The following is a 10360-nucleotide window of genomic DNA, read 5'->3' as shown; positions in this document are numbered from 1 at the left end:
AGGAAAACACTTTCCTTTTAATTTTTTAATTCAATTTTTTCTTTATTTCCCTTCAGAATCAAATCTGATTGTTGTATTCCAGGGTATTATTTCTCATCTGGATATGGTTATTGTTTTCTGGAGTTACGCTTTTAGGGCATAACCATGTATCAAAGAGTAAAGACATTTATGTAGATATGGAAGTAGTACTACCCATGTACAATGCATATCCTTATTTTCCCCTCAACTACTGGGTCAAGAAGTGCACCTTATATATAGCAAAGTGTGGTATTTTGGTTCCATACTGCCACCTGCCTTGAAAATAACTCTGGCCATACCCGGTTTCTTATCTAGGAGTTCTTCTATAGGCGAAAGTGTTCCAGGATCCAGCAGCGGGGTTGGGGCGCAGAGTGAGAGGGAGGGAGTAAGCCCCCACAGTCCTGCACAGGTCCTACAGTGGATGGAGCTGGCCTTTATAGCCCAGTTGTGATAAGGGACGCAGGTGCCCAGGGATCGCCTGTGAGGGATCACTGTGCTGCAGCAGCTGGAAGCAGCAGAGGTTCTCCAGAGTTTAGTGGGGAATGTGAACCTGGCCCCATCTCCACCCTCCTGCCAGCTGATTCCTGGGCTGCAGCTGTCAACAACCCCTGAACTGCAGTCTCCCAGGGAAACTTGGTGATGTCCTGGAGCCTGGAGCACATGTGACTTGGGAAGGAATCCAGAAGCTCATCCGAGCCCCTGCTTAGGCAGTTTCACATCTGATTCCACTGGGAGGAGGCTGCATCCCTGGAGGACTCACCTCTGCTCAAAAACAGCAGCAGCAACAACAACCACAATCCCCCTGCCCACCCCCCAAAAGCACACAGGGCACCTCTAGGAACAGGAAGGAGTTGAAAGTGAGCAGCAGCAGGAGAACTCAGAAGAAGGGAGACATTGAAAGTGGGGGCTGCAACAGGCAAGTGCTCAGGACGGGGAACAATGGGAAAGGCCAGCTCTGAGTTCACTGTTTCTCCAGGTCCCCCCTCTTCAGAGTTCAGAGGTGAGAGGATGGAAGTGGACATCCGTGCACGGACTTTTCCCTCAGAGACAAGGCCAAAGCAGGGTCCCCAGCATGGGTGACACCGAGCACAGCAGCCTCCTGAGCATTGGAAGGGATAAGGATTACTCCAGTACCAGCTGTAAACTTGGTTCCCTTGGCAGAAAAATCTATTCTCTGAAAACTATTTAAAAGTCATTTTGTCTATTTTTCCTTGGGAAAAATTTAGTCAGTCAGTTCAATGGACTCATCCCACACCCCTGTTGCCTGCAATAGACAGCAATCCTTTGGCATTTGAAGTGGAACTTGGAGTCCTTTAGCACCTCATGTTCGCTGCTCCCGGACTCTACGCCAGGCCTCCACCTGGTTCACAAGGCCCAGGTCCGTTTCTCTGCTTGACTTCCTGTGACAGGTCCTTCCAGACAAGTCCTTATCTCAAGGTCCTTAAGTTTTTGACCTGGGACATTTGGTACCTTTGGAATGGCTCATCCCTCCCCATTTGTATTGCTCACCAAACAGTGGTATAAAAGAGTGTAACGCAAATAGGATTGTTGAGATGACTGAGTTAAGAATTTCAGAGACCTTAGAACAGTGGTTGCTTTATACTTAGCATGGAATAAATGTTGGTGCTATCATTTCAAATATCTCATGGTCATTGCTGTCCATATTAAGAGCAGAATTTTGAGGATCATCCATTTGTCTTACTCTTAATTCTAGTTTCTCCAAGGCAATCTTCTCATTGCCTGAGTGGATTTGAGAACTAGAGAGAGCGCTCAAGCATGGGGTGGTGTCCATACTGCTGCCAGAGACGCCCCTGTTCCAGCAGGATGGGTTGGGGTTGCCAGTCTCTTGACACTTGGTTGTTGTCACTCTTCCCTTCTCTCCTCAGACTGACCACACGTGGATTAAATGAAAGGAAAATGAAGTGGCTGCTCTTGCAAAGCTGAAGGCTGGACACTGACACAGGGGTTCCTCTTCCTTGAGCCTCTCTCTGGCAGAAGCAGCCCACTTCTGATTTTGTGTAATTCATTCTGGCTTTCATCCTCCACCCCCACCCGCCACAGCAGCAGGGCACCAAATTGGCTACCCTGAGTCGTGCCAGCCGACATGGTGTCCTTTTGTCAGCAGGAAAGTCACTTCCCTTCTTTCACTTTTAGGACATTCAGAATTTTATTTCTTTTATTTTCACCTGCTAACAACCTTGAATTTTGCTTCCTGGGATAGTTGAAATGGGAAATGAAACATCTGAAGTCTCCAAAACCAGAGAGAAACATGGTGAAGCCCGACTGCCTTTCTTTTTCTTCCCTTCGTTTGTATCAACCTCAGGAGGAAGTGCAAAGGAAGGCCAGAGGAGCAGGACACACTCCGCCCAGTAAACCAACATGTAATAACTATGTTGTCCGTGAAACTTACACTGAGATGTCACGGACAGGTAAAGGAAAGAGGGTGTTTCTCCCTGACACAGCAGCCCGACCCCACTGCCCCGCATTCTGAGCATGAGACAGAGCTGGACGAACAAAAGCCCCATAGAAAAACGCAGACTGAACAAACACGGAGTTCAGCAGTGTTTGTAGTGTAAGTTTTGACGGAGAGACGTCCTCACTGAATCTCCTCTGCCCTGCTCAGAGGTTTGAAGCATAACAACTGTTCAGTCATTAAGTAAAAAGGGAACAAGAAAAGTTGTACCTACAACACAAAAATTATTGATCTACTAACGGTAAAATGACTGCAGTTGCATCACTAATTCATCCACTTGCTTAGACAAAATAAACTTGGCTATCAGCGTTGAGGGCTGCGGATATGACCCACACCTGGGTCATGGCTCAGGGGAAGAGGAGGTCACCACTGAGAACCAGGGTCCTTCACACAGACGCTGCAGGGGGATGGGCAAGACACAAGCCCCTCCACAGCAGGGCAGTTCAAAGACCCCAGGATGTGGTCAGCCCGCCCTCAGGGAGTGAGTCCAGGAGAGTTCTAGTTGAGGACACTGTGTCATTCCAGAGGAAAAAGATTACTAGAGCCAATATCTCCCTCGAGAGTGAGGTGGTGCCTGGGAAAACAGTCACCACGATGTGGGGGAACGCCACACCGACCGGCGCGGGAGAAGGACCAGGATCCCTGCTGGGGTACGGGCACAGCCCGAGGAGCGCTGACTACCAGGGAGAAAGTGGTGGGAAGAAATGGCAATGTCTGTAGAATTCCTGCATGAATGGGTCTAGAAGGAAGGGACACATCCCAGGAACTCCTTCGCTGAAAATCTCAGCCTTTGCTGTGAATGAAAGTATAAAAAACCTCAGGCCTTGATTCTAAAGAGCTTATTTGCCATACACGGCCTGGTGAGCACCTCACAAAATACACAAACCCACAGGGTGAGGGAGCCTGGCTGCCCTGTAAAGTAAGGAGGGCAAAACCGCTTCCCAGATTGCAGGCCAAATTTTGTCTCTAATCCAGAGAGGAGCAATATTTGTGTAATAAAGAATGTACGAATGTGCATGTGTGTGAGTAGTTTCACCTCTTCTGACTTTAGGACAATGATGCTTCTCAATCGACTGTTAAGTATCCATTTGGACTGACACATCTCTAGTTGAGTGAGAAAGTTAGAATGTCAAAATTGACAGTGTAGAATGATGACATCTTCTTAGCCCACATGGAGAGCTCATGAATGAAAACAAAAAAGGAAGTAAAAGTGTAAAGCAATGTTTAGAAAATGAAAATTATTGTGGCTCCCTATTTAATGGCCATGCTTAGAAAGAAGGTCACAGGCTAATTAGGGTCCAAGGTTGTTCACCAAACGCCAAGTTCAGCCAGGCCAGCAGCCCCTCCTGTGCTCATGGCCCTTCCACTGTCTCTACTGCTGGTCCTGGTGGTGGTCAGCTGTGGCCCCAGTGGATCTCTAGGCTGTGACCTACCCCAGAACCACATCCAGCTCAGCAAGGACAACTTGGTGCTTATGAGGCAAATGCAGAGAATCTCCAATTCAACCTGTCTGAATGACACAAAAGACTTCAGATTCCCCCGGGCCATGGTAAATGGCATCCAGGTCCAGGAGGGCCAGGCCATCTCTGTCCTCCACGAGATGCTCCAGCACATCTCGGACCTCTTGCTCACAGAGAACACCTCTGCTGCCTGGAACACCACCCTCCTGAACCAAGTGCGCATGGGACTCTACCGGCAGCTGGAAGACCTGGAGGCCTGTTTGGTGAGGGACAAGGGAGAGGAAGGAACTGCCCCGCCTTCCCATGGACCTACTCTGCCTGTGAGGAGGTACTTCGAGGGCATTTGTGTCTACTTGAAAGAGAAGCAATACAGTGACTGTGCCTGGGAGGTCGTCCGAGTGGAAATCATGAGATCCTTGTCTTCAATAATAACCTTGCAAGAAAGGTTAAATAACATGGACAGAGACCAGCGGTCACCTTGATCCTGGTGTCACTGACGAGTGTGCTGGATCGCCCCTGCACACAGGACTTAGGTGATGGGAAAAGGCTCTTCTTTCTGCCCTAGTCACAGAATTTTTGACATTAACTGAGCCCATCTTTTGTCGGAGTGTTCTACAAGAAAGTCTTACAAAATTCAGCTCCTGGGACATGAGTTTTGGAGTGGTGACCACCTGATGTTATTTATTTATGTGTATTGTATGCTTATTATGTATATATTCTTTCGTCTTACATTTATTTTGTATTTATGTAATCAACATTTTCCTTTACCTTGTATTAGACTTTAGAAAGCATACTTACTTTTTTATGTATTTAATTTTCATTTCCCTTTTTAATTAAATTCATATAAAAGAAAACATCTTGTCTTCTTTTAGTCTGAAAATGTAAGTACTTATTTTTCTATATAAGTTTGTTTCCGAAAAGTACCTGTCTATTAAGCCGTCTAGAACAGTTCCAGAGCTGGTCATGAAATGCTGGAAATCCGTGAACTCGAGAAGATTCCTGGAAAATATGGAATATGATCTGTACTCATGTCTGAGTTTTAACTGAATTATATTGAGACAGCAAGGAGCGGTGGGCAGAAACGTCTGGGAGGAGTCATGTAGAGTGAAGTGGGAAAGATGCACGTGTTTATTGTCTGATCCTGGCACCAGGTGCCCTTCCTCCCACCCCCTCCCCGTCCTGCCGTACTGCTTGCATTCACTCCCTTGTGCGATCCCTGTGCCCTCACCTCACTGCCCACCTGCACACCTGCTCTGGTTCGGTGGTGGTTCCAGCTTAAAGGTTCCTACTCAGAGTCCAAAGCCAGGGGCATAGAGTAAATGGTGAGTAGAAGCTTTTTGTCTTTCTAAACAGTTGTAGTCAGGTCTGTTTTCTGAGGACCCTGATGGGTATTTGGGGGCCCAGAGGGAATGATATATTGTTACCGTGATGAAATAGGTGCTGACTGCGAAGCAATCAGCTGAATTAGGTTTACTGTGTGTGTGTTGTGTGAGTTTCTCAGACAGCAGGGAGAGATATCAATTTGGGAGGATTTCTGGAACCTTGGCCTCAGATGACCCAGCCAATGCTTTGTAGTTTGCCTTTCTATAAATTCAATGTAATATTTTAATAAATTTTTGTTCTTTATCTTTCCCTATTCTACTACTTCTTCATGGACCAGATTAGCAGAAGGTGGACAGCTTGGCTGTTCTGGACTTGTCTGTCTTCCTTTGATTGCCTAACTCCTTTCACGTATTGTGATCCCTTCTATATGGGGTGCTGTAGATGATACACTATAGATATGGGAAATTTTGGTACATGGGGCTCTTGCTCTTCTGATTAAATGGATGTGAAGTCTGCTACATTTAAGTTACAAACGTGTTCCTGGGCCAGGTTGAAGTTCTGCTGGTATAAACTGTGACCACGGGGGCTGCTACACTTAGGCTTCTCTACCTTCAGCTACATTGTAAAGGGAATTTCAGAAGAGCTGCTTGTTGACCTAGCCACGCTGACACATATATTAACCATCACAAAGACTGTCCTGGAGAAAGGACATTCAGTTTCTCAGCAGCCTCTTCGGGTCTTGTGAACAGTGAACGTGGGAGAATGGTAAGAGCCCAGACTGCGGTGTCAGAATGCCTAGCTTCTAAAATGCTGCTCTGATCTGGTGAAAGTTAATGTCCCTGTGGCTTTATTTCTTTCTTTATTAAATGGGGATGATGGAAAAAACCATATCTCCTCGTTCTGTAGGTTTGCGTGCACCACAGTGAGTAGAATGAGACTGGCACATGAAAGTGCTTGAGAAACCCCTGTTTTTAAGACGCACGGACCCAAAGGGGCGTTCAGGGGGATGGCTGTGATTATTAATTAGCACGTTTAGCCTTGTACCTAGACCATGGTAGGTGACCAGTAATGTCGTTTTTATTATTGCCATAGTCTCCAGCTGCACCATCTTGAATATTAATGTTATTGAGGTAATTCAAGTTTCTGAATTGTTTTTCATTGATCCTAGGAAATGCGCATTGAAAAAAAACTACCATCCCTCAGTTTGCCAGATAGAACTAGGAATTTGGTGATCTTCTGTACAGTGTCCTGTGAGTTCGTGGGTGTGATCCCACCTCAGTGTTCAGAACTGAGTGATGGCATCTGGGGCAAAGAAAATAAGAGAATGATGCTGTGGCTGGTTGTGCAAAGCTGAAGGTTGGCCATTCACCATGAACTGTTCTCATTAAAGGCCCTGCCACAGCAGCCAGCTTGCGTTCTTTCTGTATTCTAGGGCCCTTTGTCCTCCACTTTGCTAGAAGTCTTGTTGCAGTGAATTGAGCTAAATTATATTTTGTCATTTTGTTACTCAAGGGTCAGCCTTTTTGTTCTCTTCAGGCCTGAAAACCGGTTAGATCCAGGCTACTCATATCATTGAGGGCAATCCGCTGTACCCAGTCCACCAATTTAAGTGTCCATCTCACCCCAAAACACCCTCTTAGACACATTTAGAATGTTCTTTACAAGTATCTGGGCACCTCATAGTCCAATCAAATGGACACATAAAATCAACCACCAGAAGGATATGAAATAAAGTACTGTGAAGCCTAGTGGATTGCTAAACCTCTATCTCTGTCACCCAGGGTGGTCTGAATTGGGTTATCATTTCAACCTGAAATAAAACCATGTGTGAACATGGAACACCAGGTGAGTGTTTAAAGAATTTAAAGTAAGTTTTGTTTTGGTCACAAAGTCCTCCCCTTCTACAACAAGGGAATAAATAGCACAGGGTTTGTATAGAACATTTTGGCAATTAGGAACACCCACGATGTCTATATTATGTGCTATCTTGTGAGTTGTGGGAACACCATGACCCCCTTCCCCAGGCTGGTTCTGTGTTGTCAGGACAGATCAAGTGCCCACAAATCACACCTATTGGAGCCCTGAATTCATACAGAGACTCTGCCCTGTTCCCCTAGTGCCTCGCCCCTTCCCCTACTTGGTTTATTTTCTAGAACACAGGTCACACATCTGCACTACAAGGGCAGTTCAGACCCCAGGCTCCCTCCTTCCCAAGCAAGTTCATAGTTGGAGTAGCGTCTACACATGAAGTCCAAAAACATGAGCAGCGTGGACTTGGTTCGACTGTAGCATCACCCACATGCCCAGCACTGAGCTAGGCCAGCAGGAGAGAGGAGCTACAGCTCTTTCCACCCTGCTTGGCCTCAGGCTCTTCCTGTTCTATGAAGAGGAGTGAAAAAGAATGGCTCCTAGTCCATTTGGTGCTCAATTCTGACCGTGTTCCTCATTCTCCGTCACTTTTGCGTGTCTTCTCTGAACCACTGGCCTCCACACCACGTTTGAGAAGTAATTTAGAAAACAAGGTCTTTAAGAGCAACTTGAGGATCACTGAAATGAAAAGGGAGAGAATGAGTCTTCCATTTATGATCAGACCCATGATTCTCATTTTGATGTTATAAATATTGAAAATACATACTTGAAGAATATATGCCTGGAACCAAACAATTTTTAAAATACCACCTCAAACAATATTCTGTTATAACTTTTCTTGTAGAACCATGAAGTATTTATAAGGTACCTTTAGCTGTATTGTGCTCTCAGTTCATATCTATGAACTGAGTATATGTTGTTATTATTCATTCTCCTACTAGTATGATGATCGTTCTTTTTGTGAATATTGACCGAGCTCCTGAACTGTAGGGACTGGGATAGATACCTAGCAGACAAGGTTGGGTGAAATGATTTTTCCCTCCTTAATTACTTTAGAAAATCCTGGGAGGTGTTCCAAAAAGAAAATAGGTCATGTCATACCTTAGTCCATTTGGACTACTTTAAGAAAGTAGCATAGGCTAAGTAGCTTATAAAGAATAGAAATTTTATGCTCACAGTTCTAGAAACTGAAATTCAAATCAGGGTATCAGGAAGGTCGGGTTCGGATGAGAGCCTGCTTCTTGGCACACACTGCTGATTTCTGCTTGTATCCTCACAAGGCAGAAACATGAGGGATCTATCTCAGGCCTGTTTTATGAGGGCTCTTATTTTATTACAGTGGACTTTACTATCAGGCCCTAAGTATTCTCCAAAGGCCCCACCACATTACACCATCACTTTGGGGGTTTGGACTTCAACATAGGAGTTCTCTGGGGACATAAACATTCAGACCATAGCAGGTAATTAAAGTCACATGCCCAGCATCTGGAAGAGAGAATGTAGCCATGCTTAGAAAATAAAGAAAAATGAGCAGGGCAGGAGGCAACACAGCAGTTGAAGGATCAGCATCCACACTCTTGCCTTCTGACCTGAAGTAGTGCTGCCACTACTACATGCCAAGTGCCGGAGCTCCAGCTGAGGGGAGCGACTCTCCCCAGAAATGTGTGCAGGTGCCCGGAAGCACGTGATCCTTCATCAGTGTTTGGGAGGGGTCTCCAGAAAGCTCAGCATGATGACACATCATTCATTGCCACCTCGGGAGAGATCCACCGAAAAGTAGTGTGGTAAATCGTCTGATTGCTGTGAGCTGTGAATCAGGGAGAGCTTGAGTTTAGACTTACGGTTCTCTATGTGACACCAGGCTACTTCTTTTTCTACCGTGACAAAGCAGGGAGCAAATTAGAGATTAGGGAGTACATGTGAGTTTAATATAAAGCTAGGCAAAGGCTGAACATTATGCTGCTGCTCTTGCAAGTTCACTTTCCACAGTCTAGGCACCTTTAAAAATTGCTAGGGATTTTAGCAAAAAACTCAGTAGATGTTATTGACACCAGTATGAGGACAGTGGAAACATTAGAGAGTGAAATATTACCATTGTCTACGATAATCCTAGTAAAATACGGCCATAATGAAGCCACATAGCCTGGTCATTCATGAATGCCTTCCAGTACATAGGAAATATCTGAGAAACCGCTTGAGTAAAAATTACTTTAGCAGCGATCACACTGGGCTTGGTGCCCAGGATAACAAGAAAATAAGACAGAGTCTAGTTCCTAGAGAGCTGATTTACCAAGGATGTCCTACCTACCACTTATTTTTTTAAAACACTGTTTACTTATTTATAAAGAGAGGAAGGGAGGGTGAAAGAGGGAAGCAAACACCAATGTGTGCTTGCCTGTCGTGTGCCCCTTACTGGGGACCGGGCTCAGTACCCAGGCATGCGCTCTAGACTGGTAATCGAACCAGCAACCCTTTGATTTACAGGCCAGCACTCAATCCACTGAGCCACAGCGGCCAGGGCTCTACCTCCCATTTAAAGGGTAAGAATCTGGAGGGCTGAGACAACATAACTTCTTAGGCAAAACAAAGAGAGTTTAGGATCAAATCTGAAAGTTAATTCTTTCCATAGGCATAGTTAATAATAATTGAGTTTCATTACTTACATAGACATTTTCCTTTTGTTTGAGAATAAGAGACTTGATGGGAAACTCTGAAAGTCCTTTGAGTATTTAACCAAAATTACAGTGAAGTATTCAAATTGATGTTGTGTAAATCATGTATTCTCACTGTGGGTAATATTGCCCCAAAGGGTGTGCAAAAATTAGTTCTTATGAGTGTGAACAAATCGTAGGTATTACAGTGGTTTTTGGTGCTCCAGAACTCAACTTTATACAAAAAATCGTATTTGTCAGTGTTCACTTTTCTCTTTGAATTTCCTTGTGTATCAATTACATTGGAAGGACTGGCCTTGAGCTGAGGGATGGGACACAACATGTGTGCCAGATCAGTGCCACAGACCCATGGGGACCTGATGGCTCACTGGAGGATGTTCCTTCCATACTTCACTCGATCCCACAGTGATGTTGTGAGAGGTGGCCCAGCCTTTGCTTACTCAGGAGCTGCCGTCGACTGCCTTCTGGATGCTGCTTAGGCTGGGGTCTCAGTGTGGTGTGGGCATTGAAGTTAAATGCAAATAGTTGTGTTATTTAGTGCTATT

At 45.3% G+C, this 10360-nt stretch overlaps 1 protein-coding gene across 1 annotated transcript; it reads left to right on the top strand.

The window, feature by feature from the left end:
- The first annotated feature begins 3845 nt into the window (after positions 1-3845).
- Positions 3846-4433, top strand: LOC112302889 (interferon omega-1-like). The gene has a single exon (XM_053927603.1). The coding sequence runs from the start codon at positions 3846-3848 to the stop codon at positions 4431-4433; it is 588 nt and encodes a 195-aa protein (XP_053783578.1).
- The last annotated feature ends 5927 nt before the right edge of the window (positions 4434-10360 follow it).

The sequence above is a fragment of the Desmodus rotundus genome, chromosome 1 (genome assembly GCF_022682495.2).
Source record: "Desmodus rotundus isolate HL8 chromosome 1, HLdesRot8A.1, whole genome shotgun sequence".
In the NCBI taxonomy this organism is placed as follows: domain Eukaryota; kingdom Metazoa; phylum Chordata; class Mammalia; order Chiroptera; family Phyllostomidae; genus Desmodus; species Desmodus rotundus.
Note: the sequence above shows the minus strand (reverse complement) of the source record. Positions and strands in the feature narration are given on the sequence as shown.

What these genes read in the sequence shown, in the direction of transcription:
- LOC112302889 (XM_053927603.1), top strand. Translation starts at nt 3,846, where the DNA reads ATGGCCCTTCCACTGTCTCTACTGCTGGTCCTGGTGGTGGTCAGCTGT.